Source organism: Phodopus roborovskii, unplaced genomic scaffold (genome assembly GCF_943737965.1).
Source record: "Phodopus roborovskii unplaced genomic scaffold, PHOROB, whole genome shotgun sequence".
NCBI classification, from domain to species: Eukaryota; Metazoa; Chordata; class Mammalia; order Rodentia; family Cricetidae; genus Phodopus; species Phodopus roborovskii.
Window position 1 is genome coordinate 34,620,731 of NW_026126540.1, and position 15,676 is coordinate 34,636,406.

Consider the following 15,676-nt stretch of genomic DNA (forward strand, 5'->3'; position numbering starts at 1 on the left):
ACATAGGCAAAAGAAGATGCTGCTTTATTATGTTTGTCACCATGGAGCTTAGCTGCATCTTTGGAAATATCAAATATGAATTTTCTCTAAAAATATTCTGAAATAGGTTAAATCTTATATAAATATTACTTTGTGCAATATTGTTGTGTAGTTAAATGCATATTAGCAGAGTATAGAGGTCACTGTGTAAACCGATAGAAAAGTAACCATCAGCAAATACTACAGTGATTAGTTAGAATCTGTATTACTCCTTATATATATGTATATGTATGTATTCTCTGTTACAAAGGACGAAGACAAATAAATAGGGAAACACTTCAATGTAAACCATTTATGAATTGGAAGTGATGTTGCTTTTAGTTATCCTTGTAAATAAGGTAATTAGAATGGTATGAAAGGTAATGTGATTATTACAGGGGTGTTTTTAAATCCTGTGTATAAATTCTAGTTTATCAAACTAGTTTTTAAGGGACCTTTGAGGGTATTTTTTGTTGTTACTTTGTGGAGAAGGGGTTTATCATAAAATGAATGGGCTTAGGTTATTTCTTATTTTTATTTTTCTGTCCAGAAGAATTACATAGAGCTTTACCAGGCTGTGCAAAGAAAAATTCTTCTCAGGCAACATTTGCTTTTAAAAATAATCATGAAGAGAAAAAGTTGTTAACACAAAAAGTTTTATTTTTGTTTTTCTTGTCTTCCAAGATCCGATTTCCCCATCTCCCACTTGCCATCCAGCAGATGCCATCTGTCATCTAAGCTGGTCATTACTAATAAACAAGGAGACTGTCTCCTGACAGCCAGCACTGTGTGTAATCACTCAGGAACCAGCGGATCTGCAAAGACCTACAATCAAACGCAAATCTCCATTTTCCTTTTACAAAAGTCTACCCTCACCTCCAGGATAAATATATTAAAAGAATATAAAAATGTTGAAAAATCATGTACTAATGAAGTCTCATTGTATATTAGATTACAATAGAATGGAAAGAAACATTTAGCTAGTAACGTATCTGGAAACTCTGAATGTCCTATGTGAGTATTAGATTTTGATAGCATGCTTTAAAGACTGATGAATATAAAAGCAGAAGTCTTGTTTCTTGCTGCTTTCAAAACTGTCCTAGTTGAGCGATACAAACGATCACAACTTTTCTAAATCATTAAACTATTTGGTTTGGTGGAGTGAGGCATGGAGCAGTCTGGCATCCTCTGATATGTGAAGTAGCGATGGCAGTGAAGTTGTAACTGAAATTGAAGCTGATCTTCCTTTCTGGTATGTTATCTGTTGTGCCAACCCTTGAGATTACTTGCAGAATGTGGCTATATGTTTTAGTACTTTGTGGATCAGAGGGATATTTAAAAATATGCTTATGGAAAGGACCTAATAAACAAATATTTCTAACAGCAAATATGATTTTATGGTAACTATTAAAAAGCATAAAAGTCTTCCCCTTCCCCAGAGGTCATTCTGTACTTACCAAGACAGGCTAGGAGTTAGGGTTATGATTCTGAGAGGTGTCCCAAATTCATGAAGCAATAATAACAACCTCCATATTGGTTCCCTCTTCCAAAGTTTAACTCTTGAAAAATGAATTCTTAGGTTTAACTGTACTTGTTTATTAAGTACTTAAAAGTTTTACTGATACATTATTTTTACTTAGAGACTTTTAGAAAGTGCCCTGTCCCCTCAAACAGTTGAACCTTCAGTTCACTGATACTACAAGCTCTTGTATGGGGAAAGGAGCTAAATCATTTGCTGAACTTTAGGAAAAGATGTATCAGTCTTAACAGGCATAAAGATCTCACCTAATGACTTGAGAAACTTTGCTTATTGCTTTTTCCCTGTATAAATGTTGTCTAGAAGGAGAGTTAAATATAGGAACAAGACTCCAAAATCCATGAAAACATATTCCTAGTGAATATATCCTATATCATTAATATTAACCCATTATATTTTCATCTGTATCTGCCTTTAACATTTATTTGTATTTATTGAGGATAATTAGGATTACTGAGTTTGTGTCTTTCTAATAAGTCTGTGTCACCCTTTCAGTAGCACATACCAGAGGTTCACATTTGTGTTAAGTTTCATATTTTCAAGACAGTCTGTAGCTGTACTTACTGGTCATGCAAGTAGAGGAGATAAACACCACCAGTGATTTTCTTAAGTGCATAAAGGACTTATCCTCATCCTGAAAGTCTGTTGCTATAAAAGCAAGTATCCATAAATATTATGGCCTTCCATTTTTAAAATCTTCATAAATTTTCTAGGATCCACTTGTGCATGTAGTTGAGACCATGGTCTCTTAAAATATAGCACTTTTCAATTCTCTCTAAAGAAATACTTATGTACTACTTCTATCACATGTTGTAAATTTTCATGTAATAGTGTTTTCTGTGACTAAACTTCATTTTGATTGGCAGCTAAGACTTTTTTTTTCCTGTGGCTTTAATTTATCTAAGAGGTCTTTGCATATAGATGAAATGTATAATTTGCCTGGCGGACTATTTGCGTTTGTGTGGCCTTAGTTTGTTTATTGACATTAACAAGTGTTTTAAAAGGTTTTTAATGAATAGTCTTAAATCTAAATTTGTGTGAATAATCCTTTTAACACAGTGCTTTTTTGTAGCTGTCTAAGTGTGTTAAATTGTTAAGCTATTTCTTTGTAAAATAGGACAATGGAATGCATAGTTTTTTTTTTTCCCCTGTAAAGTATTTTTTTAATAAACAAAGTCTGATTTGTCCTTTACTGATGTTTTATCACAAAATGAATGGCACATGGGAGTTTTCATTACCTCCCTGGAACCTGTTTGTAGCGTACTAATGCCACCCCCCCTTCTCTGTGCCCTATTATTTTTAAGCTTTAGAGGAAAACATTGGACTTCTCTTTCCTAAAGAAAAGGTCAGAAACATCCAGATTGAGGTGCAACTATTTTTGGAGAAAAATGAAGCTTTCATATCTGTGACAGTTATCCGTATTGCTGTTTAAAATCATTTACGTGTGCTTAGAACTGCCTTAAACTTTTCTTTTGGCAGTGTAGGTATTTGGGAAGATGCATGGCATAGTAATGAAGATGTTTAGTTTTCAGATGTGGATGAACTATGGAACACAACAATATGGTTCTTTTCCTCATTAAGATCTGTGTGAACTCTGTGGTTGAGGTGCTTATCCCGACAGCACTTAGTTCTCAGTAGGCATCTCATCTCAGGCTATCTTGTCTGTGGGTCTCATAGCATAGTAGGTAGGTAATTATCTCCACAACACAGGTGAGACTTAATTTCCTAAAATCACTGGGAGTTCATTACAGGGAGCAGGGGGTTGAATGCTGTTTTGGGTTCAAAGTTCTGCCTTACACAGCAACATCCTAATAAAACACTGAAACATTTTAACGGGGCTCCTGGAAAACGATTTGCTACTGAACCGCTAATTCTATTTCTCAAATTACTGACCACAGTTCAGAAAAACCTGTTTTATGTGTTTGGCATTGAAGTCAAATGCTTTTGTTATTAGTGTTGTTTTAGGTCTCCTTAAAATTTTTTTATTTGTCTTTTTTTACCAATTAATTGGTCGTTGCCATGAATTATAACGTTCAGCAATACTGAAGGGCTTCATAGCTTTTAGCTTACCCCTTAACAGTTAAGGGATAAAAGCAGTGGAGATCAATGCCAATGTGTGGGTGAAGTAATTGAAAAAAAAAAAAGTCCTGTTGGTGTTACTTTTTAGTAGGTTTGCATTATGGAAAACTTTAATTTGACACGGTTGTATGGCTTATAAGAATGCCTATAGGTTGGAGACTGTCTCTTAGTCAGCCTCAAGTGACAGTCTATTATTAGCCTTACATCACCTAATGCCTTGTGCCGACGGCAAGGACACAGCTTTAAGTCAGTTGAAGACAATGGCCCTCGGGAACAAGCCATTAATGGTGCACAAAATGTACAGAAAAGAGGAGAGCAGCTTAGAAATTCCTTGGGCATAAATTCAAATATTCACATCAGAGTGTAACTGCCCTTTCCCCTGACCTCTGCTTGAATCATTTAAAAACAGCCTCTACAGCTATTTTTTTCTCTGCTTTGGGCGAAGTCTCAGTGTGGTCGGAACCCTGTGCATCCTTTCTTAGGCTTGTGTCTAGGACTTAGAAAGCCTAAGTCCCAGAGCGGCTGAGAGCCCAGCGGGGAATCGCTAAACCTCAGCCGGGCTCCGCGTTCCAGGCCGCGCCAATTCACAAACACCAACAAGATCGGAGAACTCGTGAGGAGGGCTCGTGCCCGCCACTAGTCTGACCTCGCCCACCCAGAGGGACACGGATATGAAGTAGACACCATGCTAAACTCTACAGACTGGCACAGGAACCGCTGGAATGTCGGGACCAGCCTCCCGGGAGTCGATGGGTGCTGGGAGGGTCGTTTCTGAGGTGATTTTCCGTTAAGCGTCTAGGGTTACCGGCGGCACAGCTGGCGCCTCCGCTTCAGGGCCTCCAACGCGGCGGGAAGGCGGCCGGGGGCGGAGCCGGAAGGCGGAAGCGGCTGCTCGCACCCTGAGCTCGTCGAGCCGCCGCTAATTCCGCACGAACGACGCGCGCCGCTGCTTCGACGCGGCGCCGGCTGCTTGCCTTCAGCACTTGAGGGTGCCGAGGTGGCAGGAGAAGGCACCCTACCCGCTTCCTTCCCATCATTTTCCAGTTGGCTCCTGGTTTCCACCATGGCCCGTTCGGTGACCGCCTAGGTCGGGCGTCTGAGGCTTCAGGCTGCGCGCCTCAGGGCGCTGAGCGGCCGGCTGCCTCAGGCTGGGCTGGCCGCCGCGGTCTCCATGGTAACGGCCCCGCCGGTGTCCGGGCCTCTGGGGGAAGATGCGGCCTGCCGGGCTCGCCGCCTCGCCCCCGGTCTCCCGGCCCGGCCGGGGTCTCTGAGGAGCGGGAGCCCGGCCGGCAGCCTGCCTGGCAGCGGGCACCAGGTGAGCCGGCTGCGGGAAGGCGGAGGGCGCGGGAGGCCAGCTCGGGTACTTGCGGTCCGCGCATCAATACTTGCACCGGATGGTGCAGAGGTTTCTTGGTTGCCAGTGCACCCATTCCCCCCACCCCCTCCTCTTCTTTTTCTTCCTGACAAACAGCCGGGAAAGAGCAGCTCATGGAGAGGCTGAGAGAAGCGGATTTTAAGTCATGCCCCAAACGGGACAATAACCTTCAACAACTGGGCTTATTGAGACATTTCCTTCGTTTTTAGTGAAATCTCACTCTCTGACTGGAGACACAGATGGCCTCAAATGAGAGAGATGCCATATCGTGGTATCAGAAGAAGGTAACAGCAGTAATTTTTATTTGTAAACCATACTAATGCAGAAAAACTCCAGTAAAAGAATAGTGTTAACTTTCCTTAAGTTTGATAATGTCACGTATTCTTATGTAATATCTCAACATAACTGAAAAAATTGATGTGCAAAGTCATTATAAATGCAGTTTCAGGTTCCAGGTTGTGAGCTGTTAAGTCACCTTTCTCCAAGCTGCATACACAAACTACTGCAATGCTTTGCCTTGCAAATTATCAAATTAATTTTTTTTGTAAAGACAAGAATGAAATTCTTATTTGCATGGCTCAGATTGCTACTGTCATCTGATTGAGCTGTCCCTTACCTCTTATTCCTCTCTGATATTCTTATTGATATTTTTCTTAGGGAGTGGAAATATCTTCTAGGTGATCATTAATTGAAAATATTCGGTGTGTTGCCTTTTTACTTTTAAAATCCAATCGTTTTTGGAAACAGTCCTTGAAAGTGTGAATTTATTATGTGAGAAATATATTTTCTAGACAACCATATTTAATAGATTCATGGCTCTGTGAGGTTTGACTTAGATACAAAGATTGCCTTTGCATCATTTAAATAGCCTGCTCCTTATTTCAGATTGGAGCATATGACCAGCAGATATGGGAAAAGTCAATCGAACAGACTCAGATTAAGGTAAATTTATTTCTTTGATTCTAGTTTTGTTACTGCTTTAAAGAGAAGAGTGGATCATACTTTTTTTTTTTAATATGCACTTATTCACCAAGTATGCATTCTTTTATTCTTTGAGTTTTGTAAGAAAAACAGCAGTGCTTGGGTAATGATAAAGGACAGATGATATGTGTCTTCAGTAGCAAATGTCCCAGGCAATGGGAATATGGTTTCTTATGTCTGGTCAGTTTTTACCATATGACTAGATCTTAAGATCTAGTATCGTCAGACTTTTGAGAGAAGCGGGGAATACATAATTTTAACAAAGAAACATCCATGTTTTAAAAGAGGGTAGTAGTCCTTTTCCTCTCTTTCTCTTCATCTTCCTCCTCCTCATCATAATCATCTCCAGCTGTACAAACCAAATAAAAGTCTTATTTGGGTATTCTAGCCTTGGGCCCACATTTTTTCAATTACTGGTTTAGAGGCAAGCCTTCAAGTTTTTCAGGTTCTTAAGCGTCTTTGTACCTTACCCTTAGAACTGAGTACAGTCTGTGGTTTCTTCATGTTAACCAAAAAAAACAGAGAACTGTTGTATAAGTCAGAATGGCAGTTGGTTAATTTGTAATAGAGAGGAAGGTTAAATTTTAGTATCTAATTCACCAAATGGAAACGAAAAATAATGGTGTTGGTGCAGATTAATTACTGAGTGATTGCTGGGTAGCCACTTGCAATTTGATTTTCTTGAGGAAAAACCCGAAGAAAAGAATGTAAATCTAGATTTAGGGTCTCACTTCCTTGGAAAGTGCTCATAAATTCTTGGTTTGGTACTCTCTTGAAAAAAATCTGTTGCAGACCTTTATTAACACTTTAAAAACATGGGTAGTACAACTAATAGTGCTCTATTTGTGTAAGTTACACAGACCAGACTAGACTTCAGGTATCTTTAGTGGGATATATTTAACTGTTACTCAGGGTGCATTCCTTCATAGGCCAGTCACTTAAAAAGATGTTTGAACTTGGTACACAATTAACTTCACAGCCCTCCCTTATATTAATGAAAGATGAGGTTCAAATGAATCCCCAAATTTCATTTTGTAACTGTCTAAATCTTGCCTAATTCTTCTTCTGTGAGCTGCTAAACCATATCAGTAGTATAATAGAAATGGCTAGACCGGGAAATTAGGTAATGTTTAGTGACCTCTGACCTTGTGATCCCTCACAGGTCCATGTGATTTTTTTCCTGGGTTTTGGTTTCCTGATCTGCTGCAGAATAAGAAATCTTTTTTTTTTTTTCCAAAAAAGATGTTTAGTTAGATTAAACAAACAAAAAAACTAAATTAAAAATTAAAATAAAAATTGAAAAGGTAAACAAAAAAAAATATCAGATCACAATACTGTTTTACTGTTCTAAACCACATTTATAGGGGGCTGGAGAAAAGAACAATCAGTTAAGAGCACTGGCTGCTCTTTCAGAGGACCCTGTTAAATTCCCTGTACCACACGGCAGCTCACAAATGTCTGTAACTCCAGTCCAAGAGGCTCTGATACTCTCTTTGGCCTGTGTGGGTACTGCATGTGTGTGGTGCACATTCATACTTGCAGGCAAGACACATAAAAATAAAATGTTAAAAATTTTAAAAGTACATTTATAAAAGTATAGTTAAAAATTTTAAGTGGGTACTGGAGAGATGGCTCAGTGCTTACGAGCACCGGGCTGTCCTTCTAGGGGACCTGGGTTCAGTTTCCAGCACCCACATGGTGGCTCACAACCATGTAACTAGTTCCAGGGAGATCTGATATCCTCTTTTGACTCCTGTGGTCATGGAGTTCATTCACGTGGTTCATATACATACATGCAGAGAAAACATCCATACACATAAGATAATCTAATCTGATACCCTCTTTTGAAACATAAAATAACCTGTTATTTAAAACAATTAAAAAGATGAATTAATCTTACTTGGATCAAAAAATTGCTAAGAACTCTGACAAACTCTTACTGAATTTCTCTGTTTAGGACATTTTGGTAGTTGTTGAAAACAAGGGGAAAAGTACTAACAGAAGTATATGGCTTAAGGAGCAAACAAGCATCCCAGTGTGATTGATTGTACTGACAGCATGTAGATGGAGTAGTACCCATAAGTGATTTTTACTCAGAACTACTGTTTTGAAGAGAATAGAAAGATTTGTGTGTGGTATGGGGGAGAGATGAGGTGTTGTTATATAGTGCAAGTAGCAAAGGCTGGTGTCCAATACATGGCAGTTTTCCTGCCCTAGGCTCCCAAGCGTTAGGATTACCTTGACATCAAAACTAGTTAATGGCATGAATAAAAAAAAAAAAAAAAAAATGTGAACATAGGAGTGAAAATACTTAACAAAATATTAACACCATCAATTTAGCAATATACAAACTGGTTTATCTACTGTGATGGAATACAGTTTATATGGAAATGTCTCTTCTATCTACTGTGATGAAATACAGTTTATATAGAAATGTCTTTTTTCTAAGGGGTTTTTAAGATAGGGTCTCACTCTACCCTGGCTGTCCTGGAGCCTGGGTTCACATTTCATTAATTCTCCTGCCTTTGTCTCCTAGGTTCTGTGAGTAACATTGATTTTAACATTTGAAAATAAATTATTGTGACTCATGGAGTAAAGACCCAAACTATATGATCTTCTCAACAGACACAGTAAAAGTACTTGACAAAATTCTATGCATTTGTAAAATTATAATGATGAAGTAAGAGTTGAAGGTAGGTCCCTTAATGCACTAAAGGCTAGGAAAAAAAGCATACAGCAAGTGTCACCCTTAAGGAATAAAAACTGTTTTCCCCCTAGTCAAGAAAAAACAAAAAAACCAACCAACCAAACAAACCCCATGAATACCAGATTTTCCTATTTTTATCTAACCATGGATTCTAGCTTGGACTATAAGGCAAGTAAAAGAATTGAAAGGCAGAAATGGAAATTATATTTTCATGTTGACCTAATTACATAGTTAGAAAATTCTGGGGAACTTACAAAAATTACTAATAGGTAAGTTTGGCAAGGTCTTTGAATATAAGGTCAGTATACAAAAATCACTTGAGTTTCTATATATTGGCTATAGTAGTCTGCAAGTAAAATTAAGAAAGTGTCCCAGCATTTGAGGGGCAAAGGCAGAAGGATTGCCATGAATTCAAGGACAGCTTGTGCGCAGGCAGACAGTAAGATCCTGTATCAGAAAAACTAAAGGCAGTAGGCTGGAGAGATGACTCAGCAGTTAAGTGTGCCTTTTGTCCAGTCAGGAAGACCTAGAGTTAGGACTCTTAGCACTCACATGACAAGTCCAGCAAACAGTGCCTAACTGTAACTCTGAGGGATTTCCGGTTCTCATCTGGCTACACGTTCGTACACAATGACATAAACTTACACATGCACAGAAATAAGTAAATCTTAAATAATTCTAATCAGTATAGTACAAAAGATAAAAAATTCTTAGTCATGAGTTTAGCATAGAAATTTTAAGACTTGCATGCTAAAACAACATGTTTTTCAGAGATGTTTGAGAGCAACATACTCGTTCATAATCAAGAAGATTCCGTATAGTTTAAATGTCAATTAATTCCAGGGTAACTTAATAATATGTCTTGGGGTGCGGTGGGACTAATAAGCTAGCTCTGAAATTAGTATGGGTTGCAAATAAATTTTAAAAAGTCAGAGTTGGAAAGCTTATATCACTTGATCTTAAAATTTAGTATGGAACTATAGTAAACAAAATAGAGAAATAGTATTTGCATGATAAATTGATGGAATAGAAAAGAAAAATCTAGAACTAAATCCTTACCTCTGTCTAATTAAAACATTTTTAGATTTATTTTTTTATGTGTATGGGTGTTTTGCCCCCATATATGTATGTGTACAAATGTTTGCCTAGTGTCCACGAAAGTCAGAAGATAGGTAGGCATTGGATCCCTTGGAACTGGAATTAGAGATGGTTGTGGGCCACTATGTGGGTGTTGGAAATTGGGTCCTCTTTGAGAGCTGTATGTGTTCCTAACCACCAAGCTCTCTCTTCAGCCCCTCCTTACCACATTAATAGAATTATTTTCACCTTTTGAGACAGAATCTTATTATGTAACCCCGGGCAGACACCGGGCTCTCTAAGTAGTTTCAGCTGACTTTGAATTCACAATCTTCTTGCCAATGATGGGGCAGATGTAAGCTAATGATGCTTTGCTATAAATACAATTTTAACAAAGATGGCCATCCTATTTTTCTCTCTGTTGTGGTAAAAACACGTAGCAAAGGCAACATGGGGAGAAAAAGTTTATTTGGGATTATACTTTCAGATCATCACTGAGGAAAGTCAGGACAGGAACACAAGGCAGGAGCTGTAAGGAACACTGCTTTCTGCTTATTGCCTTGCTCACAGGCTCATGCACACCTAGTTCTGTTAATAAGCTCCAGTGCAACCTGCCTAGGAATGGTGCAACCTGCAGTAGGCTGGGCTCTCCTATATTAGTCATCAATTAATACAGACAAGGCCACAGATCACTGGCTGATTTCTCATTTGAGACTTCCTCAGATGGCCCTAGGCTGTGTCAAGTTGACAGCTGAAGCTAAAAACATCCAGTGAGGAAATGTTGGCCTTTTCAGTGCTGAAACAGAACGATCTTGTATTCTTTCTGTATGTAACAAAAAATTGATTATAGATTTAATTATAAGAAATTAAACTAGATGTCTGACTCATGTGCCCATGAAACCCTGTAATTCCCGTTTCTCTAGCTGGCAGATTGGGAGTGGTGTGCTGCTTGGAGTTACTATAAACGACATTAACAAGCAGAAGTTTGTCAGCGCTCTGGCAGACTTCCTCAAAAAGTTCAGGAAGCTGAAAGTCCCTTAATGGCTGCACACAGTCAAACTGGCCAAACATTAAGAGCTTGATCCCTGTGGTGAGAACTGGTTCTATACACTAGCTGCTTCCATAGCTGTACCTTTGCTGTGGTGCTGGGATTGGCTCCATGACTGAGATCCGCAGAGGGTGGCTGAGAAACAGTGCCTGGCCTAGCCACTTCTGCAGAGGCTCTAAGAGTGTGGCCTGCAAGGTCTTCAAAGCCCTGAAATGGCTGAAAGTGATGGAAAGGAACCAAGATTGAGGCCATAAGGTAACACCTTAGGGACAGAGAAATGTGGACAGGATCACTGGAAAGGTGACAGTGAGGTATTAGAAAGTGTAAAGGTGATCTTACTGTGGCTTTTGCAGGTGGAGTCTTTGGGTTTTTACTAGATCAGAACAGGGAGAGTCCTACTTGAATATACATACCTCTTTCTTTCCATGTGACAATCTGCTGCTTTGAGGTTACCAACAAGAAGGCTGTCTTTAGTTGTGGGCCCCAGACATTGTTCCTCCCAAGTGTACACAGATAATAACCCTCCTTCTTTATAAAGCTGTCCAAACTTTACATTAAAGTAGTGAAACTTCAATTAATGCATGGGCTGAAAGGAAGTTTTGGGGTGATAGTTATAGTGTAAGTCCTAAGTATAATTATGATTGTATAACTTGAGAATTTACTAAAGCTGTACATTTCAAGTGGATGAACTTAGTAGTATATAAATTATATCTCAGTAAAACAGTTTTTAAAAATTATACCAATGGTAGGAGAAAATATGTAGTACACAAAATATTTACATATACTTTACAATATGGGTTGTTCTCCAGTGCTTTGAGACTATATTAAATATGTTTGATACTATTTTATCGATAAAGATCAATTTATTCTTTCAAAATAAGACTAACCAAGAATATTTCCTGTTACTGCTAATTAACATCCTTTTTGCTAAAATGAACAAAACATTCTAATGAATATTTTCTTTGTTTTGAAATTTTTTTCTAGATAATATTAACAAGAACAAAAACTACTATTTGAAAGTGAACTAACTTTATCTCTACAAAAGAGAGGCTAGTGAAGTTCAGAGGCTAATTCAACTGTGTTTGTTGTGTTTTATTCTTAGTGCTGAAGGGTGAGATGAATCTCCTCATTAAAGATGACAGGTTGAGTGCCTCCACTAAGCTCTGTTGAGTCTTGTCCTGAAATGTCTGCAATTATAGCAGTAAGAAAAAGGGCTCAGCTCTGAGGTCTGAGAACAACAGAGGAGGGTACATTAATTAGACAGAGTGATCAGTTCAATTCCAAAGTTGGGAAGTAGAAGGAAGTGAAGATCATGTAGCTGCTGCAGGGAAAGCCAGTAAGAAACTAGAGAAAGCCTGTGTTCAGTTTCTGAAAGACTTAACGAGATTGATCAGGTCAGGGTGCTGGTGTTAGGCAGAACTGAAGACAGGACCTCAGAAGCATATGCATGGTAGCAGTAGACCCACCCTCAGACCTTCCTTATTCCATTCAACTACTATCTTCCTCTCATAGGAGATAGACTGAAAATGGTTCTGTGCTGTCTACCAAAAACAAATGTGGGTTGAGTGGTGCCCTACTACCTAGGATCAAGTAAGCCTGGCGGCCAGGCTGCTCCCAATAAAGAGGGCGCAATTTCTGCAGAAATTAACTGAAGAGAAAAGATGTAAAGATACTGGAGAGTGGTATGGTTGCCAGCTCCTCTGCAGTGCAGGCTACTGTTCAGAAAGCCATATCCAGTGTGCTGACTTGAATGTCATATGCTAGTGTAAATCTGTGCATCTATCTGTAAATATAAATGGATAAAGTTTATAAAATATTTGAAACTTAAGGAAAAAAGGAAGAGAAAAGAAGCACAGAGGAAAAATAACATTGTTTTATGGGTTGATGGTGCATGACTATTAACAGTACTTGAGAGGGAAGCTGAGGCAGTAGGATTGCAAGTTTGAAGCTAGTTTAGTCTATATACCAAGGCCTTAACCCAAACTGACTAAGCAAATGGGAAAAAAATGTAATTGTTATGTTTAAGTAATTAGATACTGTAAAAAAAAAAAGACTGGATTAAGTTCAAGGATGTATCATATAACATGCTGATTATAGTTCATATATTCTTGAGAAATTCTGAGTGGATATAATGTTTATCCCACAAAAATGGTAATCATATCACCTAATAAGGAATACCTGTTTCATTGCACAACAAATATCGTAGCTCTTGACAGAACTATTGTAAACTGAAAATAATGTCAGAAGTTAAGGTACCTAACCTGAGTGCCAAGTTTAGCAATGCTGGCCATAGCAGGGTGTAGGCTGCTTACCCTGGTGATGTTATGGTGACTGGGGCCTGCTCCTACCCCTTGTCACGAGACAGTGTTGTACTTCATGTTGTTAGCCTGCGAAGAGGTCAGAATTCAGATGTGATGTATGGCTTCTGGGCAGGACCTGTTGTTTTCCCACTGTTGTAAAGATGACAATACTTAAATTGAACAGTCTTAAGTTGGGGACCATCTGCACATATACATCCTTATGTTTACCTGTCACCGTTAAGGAGAAGGCTCACCTATCATATATCCACGATCCTATTCTAAAAATAGAACACCTGTCAAAACAATGTAGAAAAATTTTACCTACCAACTTTAAAAAACTCTTTAAAATTAATCAAAACTCAAAGAGATGTTATAGATGAAAATGTTAGGCAGGGTTGTATGTTGCTCAGTGATAGAGCACTTGCTCACATACATAAAAGTGCACGAAAAAATTGCTCAGAATATATTTAGTAGAAAAGTTGGGAGAAAAAAGTTACTACCAGATCTCTAAGCAGTATGAGTGAACATGAGAAAAGAAACTCAAGAAGTGGGGGCAGTGAGGTGGCTCAGCAGAATAAGGCTCCCGTCGCCTAGCCTGAAGTCCTGAGTTCAAGCCGCAGGTATTATTTTCCTTGAGAAATCTTTCTATGACCCCCCTCCACTTCTTAAATGTGAGTGTATATTAAGCATACAGTGCTGTATTTGCCATGTCATTGCTTTTTGTTGTTGACAACATATAGCACAAATTCTAGTTGGTCTTAATAATAAAAACCCAGAGACAGATTTTGGAATTAAAGCTGAAGATGAGAAAAGCACACTGCCAGCTACTAGAGAGTTCTCACCTCTGCCAGTGCTCAGGCTGAAGGGACATCCTGTCCTCAGATTTCATCTCCAGACTGCACTGCTCCTTAGACTGCCTCAGACTGCCCTGCTCTCCTCCTCCAAACCTCAGATTTGGCTGAGCTCCTGTTTCCTGCCTTATATTCCTCTTTAGTGCTGGGATTAAAGGTGTGGGACCCCAAGTTCTGAGATCACCTTTGGGTGTGCTCTGCTTCTCTTTTAGACTGGATCAGTTTTGTGTAGCCCAGGGTTGCCTTGAATTAACAGAGATCTGCCTGCCTCTGTCTCCAGAGTGCTGGGGTTAAAGGCATGCACCACCACTGCCTGGCCTCTGTGGCTAACTAGTGTGGCTATTAGGATTAAAGGTGTGTGCCGCCAGTGCCTGGCCTCTATGGCTGTGGCTAGCTTTGCACGCTGATCTTCAGATCATAAACAAAATATCGCCACAACAACATGCTCTCTGTTGTTACTATTTTCTCATTTCTTTAACATAATTTCTGATAAAGCAACAAAAAAGGAATGATTTATTTTGCTCCTGATCCTTTGGCTCCATTTTCTGGGATCCTTGTAAGGTCCAACATCATGGAAACAGGAGTATGAGGAGGAGAGGACTTACCTTGTGGACAGGAAGCAGAGAGAGTAAGGAAGAAACTTGGGAGCAGGTACAACCTTCAGTGGTACATCACTAGAGACATTGAGGCCCCACCTAAACTTTTCACACCCTCCCTACATATTGCTGCTAGCATGTAAAAAAATGTTCAGCATCTCAGATTCAAACTACAGGATGCACAATGTGTCCTAAGAAGCCAAAGGTTGCTTCCCCTTTTGTGCCTGACTTTATTGTAGTTTTATCCTTTCAGCGTCAATAAAATGAAAATTCACCACACTAGGAAATAGGGAGGAACTACAGGGCTTCACTTACTGTTTTTATTCACTGTTACACACATAGTCCACTGATGTTGCAGCAGTTATATCCAGTTTTGTCCCTTCCTTAAGGTGATAGGTCAGGGGTTTTATCCTGATTGCAGTAACCTTCCCAGGGTTTTTGTAAGGTGTGACACTTTATCAGTTTTTTTTTTTTTAGGGGCTTACTATGGGAGAGGACTCTGCCACACAGGTAATGAATATAGGAGTGTCTGTCCCATTTCCCTCCTGCAGTCTTTCCCTGTTAGGATAGAAATTGTGTGTAACCAATGAGGAAATCACTTACAGCTCCCAGGGTTTACTCATTAAAGCTTTCAAGGTCAAGCTATATTGTGCTCTCCAACAAAAACTCCTTTTGCAGTGGGATCCACTTGGTTCCATGTAGCAAGAAGAAGGATGTATAATGATTAAGACTGAGAGTAACTTCATTTGCATCTCTGGGTCTTAGTTTTTTTAGCTATAAAGTGAGGACAACAGTGTTTTCAGTCTCACAGAACAGCTATTTTAAGTGTTTGTAAAGTGCCTGACACATGTTCCTCTTACACATTTTGTGTAGCCTACGGAATATAGCAGAAAGATCTTCATTGAAAAGATAGTATAGGTTTTTTGGTTTTTTTATGGTCCTTCTTTATAACACAGACTAAAGTATGGTAACTTATAATTTGTTTTGTTTTGAAATAGTTTTGCTATGTGGAGCTTCAGGCAAGTTTCAAGTCATGGTTATCCTTCTGCCTTAGCCTCCTAAGTGCTGGGATTCCAAGTGTGAGCCACTGTGTCCATCGTGTTATAG

The 15,676-nt window shown here is 39.1% G+C and overlaps 2 protein-coding genes across 4 annotated transcripts in view; both read left to right on the forward strand.

Moving 5' to 3' along the window:
- Rsbn1 (round spermatid basic protein 1) overlaps window positions 1-2,747 on the forward strand; it is a 48,145-nt gene extending 45,398 nt beyond the window's left edge. Inside the window, exon 8 of the mRNA XM_051198766.1 lies at window positions 703-2,747. The gene's annotated coding sequence lies outside the window, so the exon portion shown is untranslated. The remainder of the gene's footprint in view (window positions 1-702) is intronic.
- Window positions 2,748-4,651: 1,904 nt separating this feature from the next.
- The window catches only part of Phtf1 (putative homeodomain transcription factor 1), a 41,697-nt gene continuing 30,672 nt past the window's right edge, over window positions 4,652-15,676 (forward strand). For 2 of the 3 annotated variants that reach the window (XM_051198767.1, XM_051198769.1), the window contains exons 1-3: window positions 4,652-4,949; window positions 5,219-5,293; window positions 5,895-5,951. In XM_051198767.1, coding sequence (XP_051054724.1) covers window positions 5,249-5,293; window positions 5,895-5,951 — 102 coding nt within the window. In that variant the 5' untranslated portion in view covers window positions 4,652-4,949; window positions 5,219-5,248. The remainder of the gene's footprint in view (window positions 4,950-5,218; window positions 5,294-5,894; window positions 5,952-15,676) is intronic. The other variant, XM_051198768.1, reaches the window with a different exon arrangement.